Below are 16,068 nucleotides of genomic sequence, written 5' to 3' on the forward strand. Positions count from 1 at the left end.
GTCAATCCTGAACCATTTCTAGTCACAGTATTGTAAAGGAAATTTAGGATAAAGGTAGTAAATCCAAGTGGAATATTTAAGTTCCATCTGCTGATCAAATCTGTATTGGAACTTTAATTTCTAAAGCCCTTTTTAAATTTGAAGGATGCCTTAAGTTCTTAAATCATGTAGTACAACTATGTCCTGTGGGCCACATGCGGCCCCCTGAGGCCATTTATCTAGCCCCTACCACACTTCTGAAAGGGACACCTCTTTCATTGGTAGTCAGTGAGAGGAGCACTGTTTGTGGTGGCGTTGCAAAGCACTGTATTGCTCATGTACAGTACTACTTCCGGTGACATAATCCTTTGTGTGATGCCTTGTTCTAAGAAATAACTGAACAATAATGAGGCGCCACACAAAGGATTATGTGGCTCCACAATGGAAGATGTCAGCATGGGGAGTAGCAATTTGGGGGAGGGGATTCCACACTGTGTATCCTGCTGCCCAGTATAGTGGTGGTGGTGATGGATCTGTGCAAGGTGTGACAGGCCCATCACAGCCAGCATTGCAGCCTCCGCTATCCCAGAGAGTGGTATATTACAGATTTGTTTATAGTTTTTTTTTAATAGTCCAGCCCTCCAAAAGTCTGAGGGACAGTGAACTGGCCCCCTGTGTAAAAAGTTTGGGAACCCCTGATGTATTATATAGGAAGCAATGATTCTTTTCCTGTTGAAACAGCTGTTTATAGAGCACTTGTTAGGTGTAGTAGGTGATACCAAAACAAAACAAAAAGATATTTTCATTGTTCTCAAGGTGCTTGTGATAACATTGAGAAAGACAAGTCAGAAAAATGAGGGGAAAATGACTATAAGAAACTAAACAAAGTAGTAGATGATTAATTACCAATGATTGGTATGTTTTGATTTTTTTAAAGTTCGGTGGAAAGTGTTCTCTAGAAACTTTAGTATTCTTGGAATATTTAACTTGAACAAGTTAGACTTGAACTGGACCTTAAAGGATGAGTAGAATTTAAATAGGTTCAGAGACCATAAGCTTGAAAATATGGTGAGATAATGAAAAGGAAAATATTTTGTGGGGGACAGTTTAAGGGATCAACTTGACTGAAGCTGAAGTGAGAAATAAGGCTGAGATTATTTGTGGAAAGCTTTGAATACCAGACTAAGAAATTTGAAATGGGGAGCTATTTAAGTATCTCTGTGATATTAGCAGCTAAGAAACTAGTTGTTGTTTTGGGAGGTTTTTGTGTGATTTTTTAAAAAATGAAATTGATTTTTAAAAATCCATTTCTGGAATTGAACCTTTCCCCCTCTTTCTGTCCTCCCCCGCCTCCCCCAGTGGTATTCTCTTTGTACTGGTGCCAGCTGTGAAATTGGTATTGTAACTTGGTGCCAGACTTTTGTGTACATTAAATCTATATCTGAGGACCCCCCTGAGTCTTGCTCCTGCTCTGTCTGATGCCTTCCTTCTTATTTCCTCTGCTTCATCTTCCATTTTTCATGTGTTAGGTATGAATTTCTTCCTGTTTTACTACAAAGGATACTGGTTTGATTCTTTGATTCATCAAATCAAAACAATTTTTCTTTTTCTGTATCTCTTTACATTCCCATTAACAAGTTCTTTGTTCATGCCCTTAATACTTTATTTTTAGAATATTACAATAACCTAAATGTTCTATTATCTTTTAGTATCTTCCCTTCCAGTTTATTTTATATTCCACTGAAGATTCATATTCTAAAACTTCCTCTTTGATCATATCACTTGAAGAGACAAAAATAATCTTCAGAGACTTCACAGTCTTTGACACATCATAGACATTACTATAAATGCTTGTTGACCTAATTTGACTCTGGGTAAAATCCAGGCTCCTTAACCCCAATGACCCCAGCTTGACATGAAACCAGACAGGTTCAAACTTCCTCCTGGGTAGCATGGTATCATAAAAAGAACAGTTGATTTTGGCCTCAGGACTTGAGTTTAATCTAAGCTCTGCTACTGTACTACCAAATCACTCTCCCTTTCTGAGCCTCAATTTTTTTTGTCTTTAAATGAGGTGAAGAAGTAGGTTGGATTAAATGATCTTGTTATGTCCTTCTGTAATAAAAGAAATTTATTAAGAAATATTTCACTCTTCTTTTGCCTGCTAGAAACTCGCTGTTGTAGAATTTATAGTTCATACAGTTAATTTGACAGTTAAGCCTGTATAATTTTTTGTAACAACTCTTATTAATCTAGATGTTTTATTATTTAACTTCACTCTGGGTCTTATACATCTTTGTATCCTTATTCCCATTATCACCAGTGTAGGAACTTAATAAATATTTGTTGATTTGATTGGATTTAGTCCTGCCTGGGCTTACCAAATAAATTCAAAGTTGGGAAGAGGGAGAAAGAATGATGCTTTTGTGACCTGGTCTTATAAGAAAAGTAGAAGGAAGAAAGAAGTGAGTTTAAAAAAAATAGCTTATTTACTTGCAGAGTAAGGATTTATAGTCTCATTATAGCTGCTTACTAAGAATTACCATCATTTCATCTGGCAGGGTCAGTAAAATAACAGAACCCTCTGAGCCAATTTAATGATTGACAGCAAAGAATGCAAATGAGTGGTGATAAAAATTTCTTCCAAGGAAAAGTGAGGAATCAAGACCAGAGGGATATTTCTCATTTGTTATCTTCATTGTTCATTTTCAACTTTAAATGAAATAAGTGCTTGTCTGCATCAAAAAAATATATATATATATATAGTTAAGAAACTGTAAAACTGTATGATAGCTGTATAATAAAAATAACTTTTCTCTACAAGTCTCAATTCGTAATAAGATTGTCAAGACTGCTTTCATTTCATAATTTGTTATGTCTGTATTCTACTATCATCTGATTGTTTTTTTTTTCATGGGAGAAAAAACAAACAAACAAAAAGTTGCTTATTTATTTATGTTGCCCGCATTTTGTATATTGCAGGTCCAGCTCGTTGGTTTAGATGAAGAGAGTTCTGAATTTATTTGCAGAAACACTTTTGACCATCCTTACCCCACCACAAAGCTGATGTGGATCCCTGACACGAAGGGAGTCTACCCAGATCTGTTGGCAACTAGTGGCGACTATCTCCGTGTGTGGAGGGCAAGTACAATGTTGATTAATAGCTAGCCAATTGGATATTTAAAGGCCCAAACTATTATAGAAACATAGTGTCCCAGAGACCTGGAATTGAGAGAAATGATGGTGTTTTCTCTATTAGTATAACCTAGAATATATGGATTGTTTAGATTCTATAGTCCAAGAATTCTCAAAACTCAAGTTACAGATTGGTTTTAAGTTTATTTTACTAATGTATTTCTAGTACTATTTAAGTTTTTGTGTAGCTTCTGTAGCAGTCATGTGAACAGAGATATGACATAATATGACATTGGATAAAAAATAACTCAAATGAGAGCCTTGTTCTAAGCAGTCCAGAAGTATTTACTGAGGTATTACTTTTACATAGCTGTGAAAATGACAAGTTTTGATAATCTTATATAAAAAATGAGTTATTGAATTAAAATCTTCTACATATATGTTTGTCTTGAGCCCTCTATTCTCTTCTCAACTAAAGTATTTTTCAGTAATTTAAACAAAGTTAGGTAACAGTTATTTGGTAAATTGAGGGGAATAACCTTTTTTGGAAAGAGACTGGGAGCCTACCTTCTTTGACATTTTTCCATGTTTATTATTGAGATATATAGAGTTTGTAGAATTCTATGAATAATAATATTGTTAAGAGAAATAGCCTAGACAAACTTACTAGCTGATCCATATCATGATCCACCATGATTCAGAGGACTTGGGAAAGCATTCTCTCCATCTCCTGATACAGAAGTGGTAAACACCCAGTAAATATTGACTTTTTTTTTTTTAAACCCTTACCTTCCGCCTTGGAGTCAATACTATATATTGGCTTCAAGGCAAAAGAGTGGTAAGGACTAGGCAATAGGGGTTAAGTGGCTTGCCCAGGGTCACACAGCTGGGCTTTTTTTTTTTTAACATGATTTATTATAGGAATTTGTTTTACTTAACTATATGTGACTTGTATCAGAGTTTCTCAGTGGGGAGAAGGGGAAGGAAAGTAAGAAAAGGTGAATTTTCTTTAAAAAATTGTTAATTAAAAAATAAACACATCTATGAAATGTTACTGTGAATGGTTATTATTGACAGTTTTTACTGTCCCCTGTAGGTTGGTGAAACAGAAACCAGACTAGAGTGTTTGCTAAACAATAACAAGAACTCTGACTTCTGTGCTCCCTTGACCTCCTTTGACTGGAATGAGGTAGATCCTTATCTCTTAGGTAAGAGAAGGGAAATGTTATAGGACCTGTGGCAGGAAATGGAAGAACTTGTACTCTGAGTTGTAAAATCACACTTCTTTCTAACTGTGGGCTTGAGATGCATCTCAGTAAGGGGGGAGGGAAAGTACCTATAAGTGTCTACTTTGTGCCAGGCTTTACAGTTCAAATAGAGTGTTGTATTATCTGACCCCTTTACATTTTATATCTTATCTTTTTTACTAGATGCTAAATTGATTGAATATAGGGACTGTGTACTAATTGCATAACTTCTATTAATTCACTTATTCACTCTGCTTTACTTTCCTTCTCTGTAAAATTAGTTGGGGGAGGGGACAAGCATTTATTAAATATCCCCTAAGCCTCAGGCACTGTGTTGTATTATCTTGTTTGGTCATAATAACAACCTTGTGAAGTAAATCACATTTTTAACCATATTTTAGAGTTAAGGAAACTGATGCAGGCAAAAGACTTTGCTCAGGGTCACATTGCTAGTAACTTTCTGATGCTAGATTTGAACTTGGGTCTTCCTGACTTAGGGCCCAGAATTCTATCCCCTATACCAGTGATGGTGAACCTATGGCATGCAGAGTGCTCTCTGTGGGTACATAGTGGCCACCACCATGCCCCCACTCCCCCCTAGTTTGTTACTAGAAAGGCAGAGGGTCTTGGGCAGAGCTGCTCCCTTCCCCCTCCCCACTGTGCATTTTTTCACATCACCCACCCCTCTGCTCAGCAGCCCAATTGGAGCACCACTTCTCTTCCCTGTATGGGGTAAGGGTGGGGCACAGTACTCAGTCAGGGGGAGGGGGCAGCACTCCATCTTTAAAAGGTCACTGCACTATACCAACTGCCTAGCTGCTAGGGTTAATATAACAGTTTTAGCTATATTGGTAGATATATCCAACTTCATTGGAAGGTCCTTATACCAATGAAAACACAGTTCTGGTCCAAATATGCTTATAATACCTGACTTACAGGGTTGTTGTGAGGAAAGTGTTTTATAAACCTTAAAATCTATCAGTGTGAGTTAGGATTTTTTATCATGTTATCATGTACTGAGGAAGAGCTCAAGGAATGAATGAATGAATGAATGAATGAATGCATGCATGCATGCATACAGGTAAAGGGAAGAAACTGAGAATGGAATCATCTCACTTCAGGAAGCTCATTTGTATTGGTTGTTTCAGGTACCTCAAGCATTGATACAACCTGCACTATCTGGGGTCTGGAGACTGGTCAGGTTCTAGGACGAGTGAATCTAGTATCTGGCCATGTGAAGACCCAGCTGATAGCACATGACAAAGAGGTGATATTTTCATTCTTTTTCTTTTTCTTTATAGCTTTGTATTTGCTTTGTTATAAACGTCCAACTTTTTCCACTCTCTATTTCCTGGAAATTATATTATACTCTTTACCTTTTTGTGGGAATTTATATTATATTCTTTACCTTCCTGATTAAATTGAAAATAAGTTGCCTGAGATAAGAGGTCCTAGGTAGAAATTTGCCCTCAGACACTTCATAACTGTGGAACCCTGGGCAAGTCACTGAACCCAAATTGCCTATTCTTTACCTCTCTTCTGCCTTGGAAGCAATATATAGTATTGATTCTAAGACAGAAGGTAAAGTTTTAAAAAAGAAGTTGCCCTATTTAAAAGAAATGATTCACTGTTTTATTGCTCTTGATCAGGGACCTCCCTTTTTGTATAACCTGGGATCTAAGAATGTTTTTTACGTCTTAAAATTCAGTAAAACTTGATGTTTTAAAATGTCAAAATCATTCTTAGCTCACAGGCCATAGAAAAGCAGGTGCAATGACCATAATTTTCCAGCCTTTGCTTTTGGTGGTAACTCAAAATGTACTTTGAAAAATTATGTTTATATTTATATGTATATGTTTATTACACCAGCCAAAAAGCTAATTTAATCAAAAGAAACATTTTATTAAATATCCTTTTCCTCTGACTCCTCCCCATCACTGTTCACATAGAACAACATTATCTTATCCCTAATATTGTTTCTTCATTTTGAATCCCTTTGTAGTAAATTACGAGAAAGTGCTCATTTCTGCTCTCTCAGCCTTCATTTCTGTCATTCTAGGTTGAAAGGCCTTGGCCTGTGTTACTTTTTAAACATATTAAACAAAAAAAAACTTTCTTGCTTTCTTGCTGTGTTAAGTCAAACTGGGACTTGTTGTGACCAAAAAACATTGTTACCTTCTTGTAAGCAGCATTCTTCAGTAACTTTAATATAGAAATAATCAACTTAATGAAACTTGATATTTGAACAAAATGTCCCATCCCTAACTATTTTTTCAAATGTTTTTTATAGATTTATAGTTAGCTATTGTTTAATTTTATTCAAAATTAAATCCATTTGGTCATTTCTGTATCTGCATGGGTAGTGACAGGCATAGCTCTTTTTGACTTATGTAATTGTTGAATTCTAAGCCTTTTTCTGAGTTAGTTTGGAGGCTATCATATATATGTTTACTCTTGTCACTATGATTTCTTTGTGCATTGTTTTTGCTTTTCTTTCTCACTTTGTCTTAAGCCACCAGAAGATGGTATTGAATTTCTGATCTGAAGAGCTTTGCTTTAAATCTGGGAGCAGAAACTTTAGATTGTAGGTTACTAGTCTACTGATAAAAGGCCAGCCTTTCATTTTCCTCCAGTTATTCCAAAGAGTTAGAAGGGCCTTAGAGATCATCCAGCTCCTCTCCCTCATTTTATAGATGAGGAAATGAGAGGTTCACAAAGGTGGCATGACTTACCTGAGGTCATGTAAGTACTTGAGCTGGAACTTGTCTTTTGATTTTAAGCCCATTTTTCTTTCCCCTGGCTCATGCCTCTCTCTGACTTCCAATAATAAGCTTTGTTATAAGATGACTCAACTTTTTTATCGGGTTACCCTGGGGTTAAATGAAAGAAGTCTGCCCAGCTGAGAAGACTGAGAAGCTTCTGGGCATCAAAGATTTCTGTATCTTGATCACATGGTAGTAGCCTGCAGTGATCTCTCTGGACTACTGGCCTAGAAAAAGCTAAACTAGAGAATGGATGCTCTGAGAAAATTGGTCTGAGCCTCCTAGTAGCTTTTGGGGTTTTTGTCTTTTTTTCCCCTCAATCTATGTTAAAATCAAGGAACCGTGGGCCTCTTCCTTTCTTGGTTTTAGGGTTCTTTCTTAACAGTTGAATTTATGTATAAGTGTTTCTCAGCTAAAGTCAAAGGACTAATAAGAGACTTTCTATTTGGAAGATCCTCTGTTATGACTATGTAGTAACTAAAACTGTGAAAAGCTTCTCTGGCCATTGGCCTTGGGATGAGCACTGTCAAATGTTATGATCTAGAGCTTTCAGTAGTTCTGTTTTCATGATAGTGCCTTTTAATCAAATTTTGATTTCTCACTTTGTCTTTTAGCATTAACCTCCAATGCCATTTTCAAAAAGATAGAAAACAGATTACTCAGTAGTTGTGTAGTTCTTGTAATCGGTGACTGATTTTATTCCTTAGCTCTTCCTCTTCCCTTCCTCTAACATTCCCCATTACAGAATGTGACTGTTTCCTCTAATACTGTTTCACAATTGTCCTCAGTGCTTCATTTCTGGTCTCTTTCCCCTTCTACTTTTTGTGCCATGTTCTTTTGCCTGTTTCCTAGATTTCCTTTACTAATTCTTTCCCCTGTTAACACAAGCTCCTCTCAATTTCCACAGATCCTGAAACTTCCATTTGCTACCATCAGATGTACTCCAACCTTTTAGTGGTACACAACCTCATCACCTCAGTCCTGGCTATCTTGTTGTAAAATCAATATTTTCTTTTTTTTGAGTAGCTGAGACAATATTTTTTCAAAGTATTTTACTAGGAGGTGAAGTATTATGAACCCTGACTTTAACATTTGAGAGGAATGTGGCAGTGAATAGTAGATTCCTCAGAGTTCAGGAGATCCAGTTTCAAGTCTTACCTTTGATGCTTACTGTGATTCTAAACAAGTTATTTAACTTCCAAGCACTCTAGGCAATTTTTTTTAAGACTTGGGCATTATAGAGAAATTGTCAACCTTCTTTAGTCAAGGGAATTTCCTCACCCACTGCCTATACCAGTGAAATTACAGGTTCAGTCCTTATCCCTATTTCACTTTATCCCTAACTTTAACTTCTCACCCAGGGATTATTAACCCATAAGCTGACTTTTAAAATATTTTGATAATTTATTTCCTTTGTAATCTTGTATATTTTACTTTGTACATTTAAAAACATTACACTGAAAAGTCCATGGGTTCACAAGACTACCAAAAAAGTCCATGGCAGCTAGGTGGCACAGTGGATGGAGCACAGGAGTTGGAGTCAGAAAGGCTTGAGTTCAAATCCAACCGCATACACTTACTAGCTGTATGACCCTGGACAAGTCAATTAATCTTTGTCCAATTTTACCTTTCTCATCTGTGATAATAGCACATACAGGGTTTTGGGGAGGATAAAATGGGCCAGTATTTGTAAAACATTGAAAATCTTAAAATACTGTATAATGCTAGCTCTTATGGCACACAAAAAGCTTGAGAACACATGTTCTAGTGAAAGATCTATGTGATTAATGCAGTGTCTAAAAGATCTGATTCCTTCCCCTTTGTTTCAAGTATGTCTGGTAGATGAAAAGGATATACAAACTTTTAGTTCAAGCTGCTTTAGGTTAGTGCCAACTGAAATTTCAGAACTGGTGGTATTCTCCTTTTTTCTCAGAGCCTTTTTCTAGGAATGGTAGTATTCTCAATTCCTCTTAAGTATTTTTTCCCTAATTTGAACTAAAGACATGAGTTCTCCCCTTTGTTCATGGCTTCAGGCTCTACTTTAAATCCTATAGGCTTTTGCTCATTTTCTTGCTCTTAGCTCACTTTGTTTGATATGTTCCCAAAGATTTCCTGTCTGGACTCAGGCCATCTTTCACCAACATTGGATGTTGTACTCACACTTTCTGTGGTTGTCTGTGACTTACACTGAAATTCTTAATCCTTGCCTCATACTTCTCTTTTTTTACTGGTTTGTCTGAATCACATTCATTATCTAGTTATTCAGGCCAGTTCTATCCTTTGGTAAAGCTAAGCTCTTTCACATATTCTAAATTTGCATCTTAGCTTTATCCTTCCTTCATTGGCCTTTGTGGTGAGTTGCACACCTTTTTGCCCTTGGCCCCATATGTATCACATCAACTCTACTAGATAGCAGTAGGAAGACTCATTGTTTCTTCCTGTTTCAAAGCCTTGTATGCACTCCCTTTTGGGCCATCCACTGATTTCCTATTCCTAACCTTAAAGACAGCTCTCAACTCTCAGTTCATGTATACAGCAGAGATAACTGTTAGGGGCTGAACTCCATTACTGTTGAAACTTCCTGGCTCAGGTTATCGATGTTTTCTAACAACATCACTCAAATGTTCCCCTCCCTTCTCCCCAACCCCAGGGAAGTAGAAGAATACAATAAGAATAATGAACAACAAATAATGATTTTATATTGAAGGATTCTGTCATAGGAAAAGATTAAAACTTAACTATATTATGAATACACAATACATTAAATACATTATAGAAACCCTAAAAAAAAGATTTAAATTTGCTTCTGTCTCCTCCATGTTAATGATTCTTTGTTAGAGATTTCACTACAGAATTAGAATGGTTATTAGTCTTTATTGTTCTTTCAATTTTTCTGCTGTTAAGCTGATGAGACTACTATATCTGTATCTCATTCTGTGATCCTTAGTGTTAATGTTGTTATTAATATTTTAGTCATGAACTCTCCGGGACTAGTTTTCTGAACCCGGACAAGTGAAAATGATTAAGTAATTATAGTCCTCAGATAGTACATGCTTGCTAATCTAATAGCAGAGCAAAGACTGGTGATTGTGCCCTGGCTTCCATTGTGCTCCAAACATGAAGAATAATGCTTAAAATATCTACACTATATGGGACAGCAGAATTATCTGCCCTTGGTTGGGGGGTGAGGTAGGGAAGAAAGTGCTAGTGGAGTGGTTTATGACCTGTAGACTGTCGTTAGTCTTATATGGCAGGAGATCATTTGCAAAGTATTCACCTCCTGATGTGTCAAAAACCTAGCAGGGTTGGTCCCCTGGGACTTGGATGACATGGAGATTGCAGATTTCCCTGCTGGAAAAGAAAAAGAGAGGACTAGTCTTTTGTTCTGACAGTTTTTTCTTATCTCTGAGCAGGTCTATGACATTGCATTTAGTCGGGCCGGGGGCGGCAGGGACATGTTTGCTTCAGTGGGTGCAGATGGTTCTGTGCGGATGTTTGATCTCCGCCATCTAGAACACAGCACCATCATTTATGAAGACCCACAGCATCATCCCCTGCTACGTCTCTGCTGGAACAAGCAGGACCCTAACTATCTAGCTACAATGGCCATGGATGGAATGGAGGTGAGTTCTTCTTCCTTTTGGAAACCTATTTAGTCTGTTAGGTTGGCAGATGTTCAATCTACATACTACTCAATACCCATTGCACATTGGTTTTGTGGACTGGAATTATAGCTAAAAACCCCTTTGAGTCCTCTTCTATCATTTTGATAAGTATGCTTGTGGTCACTTGGGAAAGATTTTAACTTTTTTTAATCCAGGCAACTTCTTCATTCATCCATCTGAAATAGACATTACCCACTCCTCATTTCTTCATACTGTCCTTTGAAAAAAAATAAATGAGTTACGGGTAGAGGTAGGTTAAAGCAGCAACTACTATATGTAGCACAATTTCAGTGTTACTACAAAAAAAAGATTTCCATTTTCTTTCATTGTCTAAATGCAAATGAAAATTCTGGCTCTTTTTCTCAGCTCCTTTGGCAAAACACAGGAAATCAGTATCTTATTCTCTTAGCTAAGTATGCACATAATTCCCACTATAGGCAGCTACATGGAGTATGCAACAAATTCCCTGTACTTGTCACTTATTTCTGTTCTGCTCTTATCTTGTGCATAAACTGCCTTATGTAACTTTAAGTGCCATAGTACATACAGTTCTCCCTTTACATAAATGGATCATTCCACATACTTCTACCTAAAACAGTTTTTTTGTAATACAGATTTGCTGCCAACATGGGAAGAGGGAAGGAGGGAAAAAGGAAGGAAAGGGGCCAGCACACAATTCAAGGACATATGTGGAGACTGGGGACAGAGAATCAAGGGCGGAGGGAGGAACATTTAGGGGCAAGTGTCAGTCATGTTACAGGAGGAAGAACAACAGCCATTTCTGGAAGCCTTGGGGGAGAGGGGGGGTGTAGGAGCCTTTTAAAGTGATTAGAGGCGCATAACTACCAGGTATCTTTTAAATATATATGTAGAAAAAGGAATGCTTTAAAATGAAATGTTTCCTTCTGTAGTCTGCATTATTTTCTCCTCTCCCTGAAGTTAATAGTATATTTTTTTTTTTACTCTTTCCCACAGGTGGTAATTTTGGATGTACGAGTTCCCTGCACCCCCGTTGCTAGGTTAAACAACCACCGAGCATGTGTCAATGGCATTGCCTGGGCCCCACATTCATCTTGCCACATCTGTACTGCAGGTAAGCAGGGGAGAGAAGCAAGATGGGGAGAGGGAATTTCTCTCCCTTTCTTTTTGACAGTAATTTATCTGAATAAAACAATGAAGTTTCAGAGCTTTACATAAAGTAACTTAACCAGAACTTTCCTTGTTCTTGTGAAACTTGTGAAATGAGAGTAGTCCTTCAGCATGGAATTATAAACACATAGATTTAGAATTGGAAGAGACTTCAAGATCATCCAGTCTATCCCTTTTATTTTATAGTTTAGGAAATTGAGACCCTCAAAGGTTTAGTCACTTGCCCAAGTTCCTGCTCATAGCAAGTGGTTTGTCCTGGGCATTCATATCTGTTAGGATAGGAAAGAGGTTCCAGATCCAATAGCCTTTGGAGCTATATAAGAACTGACTTAGGTCCCTACTGAAGTAAAGCATCTCTCTTAGATTTAACCCATTATGGAGTTCTGAATGTTTACAGTGGTCCAAAATACACTTAAATGGGCAGTAGAATGAGTTTTTTAATTCTTGCTTTGATGTTTACCAGAAGGACCATCCCTTTAAATATGCTAACTTGTTAACTTACCTTTGAGTCATTGGGGAAAATATTGACAACAGACTTCGGAAGTGTCAACTTGAGGGTTTTTTTGGTCCAATTTCCTTACTTATAAAATTTCTCCTGCTCAGTAGTAGAGAGCTCAGTCACTTCAATTACCAAAAAAATATTTCATTATAATGTTTTATGTGGAGTTTTCAACAATGTGAAAGTTCATTACATTGCTTGTAAGAGAATAACAGCTCATATTTATATAGGAGAACCATACAGGACATAAGGTCAATTAAGATGTATCAGTGCCATTTGTTTGTTTTTTTATCATTAATTTCCATAAACTCTCTATTTTAATTAAATCCTCTACCAAATTGAACCCAAAGACAAGCAAAAATACCTAGTACAGTGACTGTTTCTGGCAAATGTAGAAAAGATCTTGCCCTGCTGGACCCTTGCCTTCCTTTTCAGAGAAGGAAAGTATTTTTTGGTTTCTCAGAGTTTTGGCTGCATTTTAGTAATCTTCTCATTTATATTTTAGGAGCAATTAATTTACTACCTCCATGGGATTTGTATTTCAACTTTTGGTTTCAAAATTATGTAACAAGAGTTTTGAGTTGCTTTCCTTAATTTGCTTTTTTTTTTAAATTGGGATGAGATGGGGAGGTTGAGGTTGGAGAATAAAAGGTAGGTCCCAAGGAATATCTCTTCTTTACTGTGACTGGATCTATGGACTTTTGTCTCTTGAAGCAACTTGTTGGTATGTTTCTTCAATGAGATGAGAATATTAAGTAATTTGCTTGACTTGGGGAAATATTATTGAATGCCCTGTTCTGGTTTTCTTCCTACATATTGCAAAAAATCCAACTTTATTATTTTTTAAAGCCCTAAAGAGAGAAATCTATTACACTCATTGCCTTGGAAAAAAGTTCAGTATTACCCACAACACATCATTCAGTTTTCTTAGGTCACCTTTGGATCTAAAAAGTATTTTCCAATCTGATATGTTCTGGTGAAATCAATAGCTCTGAAGTCTATTGATTTTTTTCTGAGAAAGGGGTTTGATATTAGGGTCTTTACCTTAAATTCCTAAAATTGGGCAGGGAGTTTATCCTGATTTTTGGGAAATTACATCTGTGATATCTTTGTCTTGCTTCAGTTTTGACCTAATTTTTTGTTTTTACTTGTCTTAGCGGATGACCATCAGGCTCTCATCTGGGACATCCAGCAAATGCCCCGAGCCATTGAGGACCCTATCTTAGCCTACACGGCAGAAGGTGAAATCAACAATGTACAGTGGGCATCAACTCAGCCTGACTGGATAGCCATCTGCTACAACAACTGTCTGGAGATACTGAGAGTTTAATGCTATTGGGAGTCCATGCCGAAGAGGCAGGGGCTATGTTTTCTGCCCCATCCCTATCCCCAAAGTAAGAACAAACAATTTTCCAGTGGCCAGTATGTCTTTTGTTGCTTTGCATCCACTGTTCCCAGAAGCTGCTCTAGGAGTTTCTTGCCAGTCTCCCCGTTGCCTGTGCTGGACTCAGAACACAGTGATGTGTGGAGCCTCCTTGGCCTCTGAAGTTGGGTTTCTTATTCTCCCCTATTCTCCCTTGTTTTCTCAATTAAAAATTTCTGTATATTTGTTTGTCAGCTGTTGTGTTAATGAGCATTATAAGCACTAGCTGTGTTTGTGTTAATCTACTGCATATATCTGTATCTGTCAGCTGCCTGAGGCAGCAAATCCAGTTCACTTGTTAGCTCTTAAATGGAAAGAAAATATCAATTTTGAAGGAGTCTCTCCTTTTGTCATTTGCTGTCTTTAATACATTTCAAGTTTGTATTTTTTTTAATCTGTTGACTGAGTTTTTATGAAATGAATTTTCTCTTCCTAATTCTTCCTTTGTTATTGAGTTCTTTCTGTTTCTGCCTTGCCCTGGGCCTTGCAGGGTCCACAACTGTCCTGGACTGCTTTGAGCTAATGGGTAGCTTCCTTACTTTATTGGGACATTGCCTGAGCTATATGCGTCTGGCCTGAACAAACTTGTTGCTCTGAAATCTGCTCATTTGTTACACCTTTGTCTTAACTTGGCTCTGCCCAAGCAGGGCATTTCTATTTCCAAGAAAGATTATGTGAAGTTTTATGTTGTAAATTGAAGTATTGCCTTCGTGCTCTGTCACCTGGTACCTAAGGAAATAATACTGGGTTCAGCCAGACAGGTTGTCTATCTGGAGCCCATTCTCAAGGCAGTGGTGTCAAATAGAAATGGGGACCACTAGTCTGTGCATAGGGATCTATGAGGGCTGCCTCTATAGGCCTAGTTTTTAAATGTAATGTTATCTGTGTTTTATTATATATTTTGTTAAATATTTCATAATGAATTTTTTAAAAATAAACCCTTACCTTCTGTCTTAGAATCAATACTGAGGTATTGATTCCAAGGCAGAAGAATGGTTAAGGATAGGCATTTGGGGTTAAGTAACTTTCCCATGGTCACACAGCTAGGAAATATCTGAGATCAGATTTGAACTCAGGACCTTCTGCCACCAGACCTGACTCTTATCCACTGAGCTGTCCTTCCTAATTACATTTTAATCTCATATGGACTCTCTGGGCCACTGGCCAGGTGTTTGATATTTCTGCTCTTAGGAGAATGTTTTTCAGTAAAACAACAGAAATAAAACAGAAAAGCCAAGTTTGGAGTAGATTTCCAACTTGGAAAATTTCACTGAATTCCACTAGTTATCACAATGTTGTTTTCTGCCAGGGTATGTACCCTAAAGCTTTCAATTTTCTCTCATTCAATTAACAAGAATGATCTTACAGTCAGACTTGTTTCTTTTTGTTTGATTTAATGTGAAATTTAATGTGGTGTGTTGGCAGCTTTTGAAACTGAATCCTTCAGGAGATGAAGTTTCTTCTTGAGAATGATGTGGTCCTGCACTTTAAATCTGTGAACAAGGTCCACTAAAAGGGATACCTAATCAGTTTGTATTCTCCACACTTAAAAGTTCCAACCCACTAAGAAAGTGACGGTTTATAACAATTTTAGATACCAATGACCTCTTCTATCATGCTGAGCATTTGGGAAGTATTAAGACTAGGCTTCCAGTAATTGAGTTTGTATCATAGAATGAAGATTATATCAGACTCTCCTGTTAAATTCATGGGGATGGATTTGTTTACAGTTTTTTGAAAACTTCAGACAATAGTTTGGGGAGTTTCCCACTGACTGCTATCTAGAAATAGTAGTTACTATTTGTACCTTTGAGATCTTGTCCATTCCTGCTTTTCTGCCATCAGTTGCTTCTGAAAAATTAAACAGCTCACTTTGCTCTAGAGGACACTTGGACTCTTGATATGATAGAACTTTTTAATTCACAGGATTTTCTGTATGTGAAATAAAAGACATAGTTCATTTTCTTTCTTTTTTTTTACAGGTAAGCAGAGAAAGATATTCTTCTGAATTCTAGGTGTTGAACCCAGAACTAAAATAATATTTAATTCCTGAATTTCCACATTTATTCCAGGGTTTCTTTGTATTTAGATCAACTGTGAGGTTAGGGTAAATAATTCTTTCTAAAATTTTCTTCACTTGTAATCTAACTTGTAATTTTTTAATGAAGATGAAGTCAGGTATATTTTAAGACTTTTGAATCCTGACTGA

The 16,068-nt window shown here is 37.0% G+C and overlaps 1 protein-coding gene across 1 annotated transcript in view; it reads left to right on the forward strand.

Moving 5' to 3' along the window:
- The window catches only part of DCAF7 (DDB1 and CUL4 associated factor 7), a 34,263-nt gene extending 19,968 nt beyond the window's left edge, over positions 1–14,295 (forward strand). The window contains exons 2-7 of the mRNA XM_001368585.5: positions 2,962–3,120; positions 4,211–4,322; positions 5,510–5,628; positions 10,537–10,746; positions 11,764–11,881; positions 13,594–14,295. Coding sequence (XP_001368622.1) covers positions 2,962–3,120; positions 4,211–4,322; positions 5,510–5,628; positions 10,537–10,746; positions 11,764–11,881; positions 13,594–13,766 — 891 coding nt within the window. The 3' untranslated portion in view covers positions 13,767–14,295. The remainder of the gene's footprint in view (positions 1–2,961; positions 3,121–4,210; positions 4,323–5,509; positions 5,629–10,536; positions 10,747–11,763; positions 11,882–13,593) is intronic.
- The last annotated feature ends 1,773 nt before the right edge of the window (positions 14,296–16,068 follow it).

Source organism: Monodelphis domestica, chromosome 2, assembly GCF_027887165.1.
Source record: "Monodelphis domestica isolate mMonDom1 chromosome 2, mMonDom1.pri, whole genome shotgun sequence".
NCBI lineage: Eukaryota > Metazoa > Chordata > Mammalia > Didelphimorphia > Didelphidae > Monodelphis > Monodelphis domestica.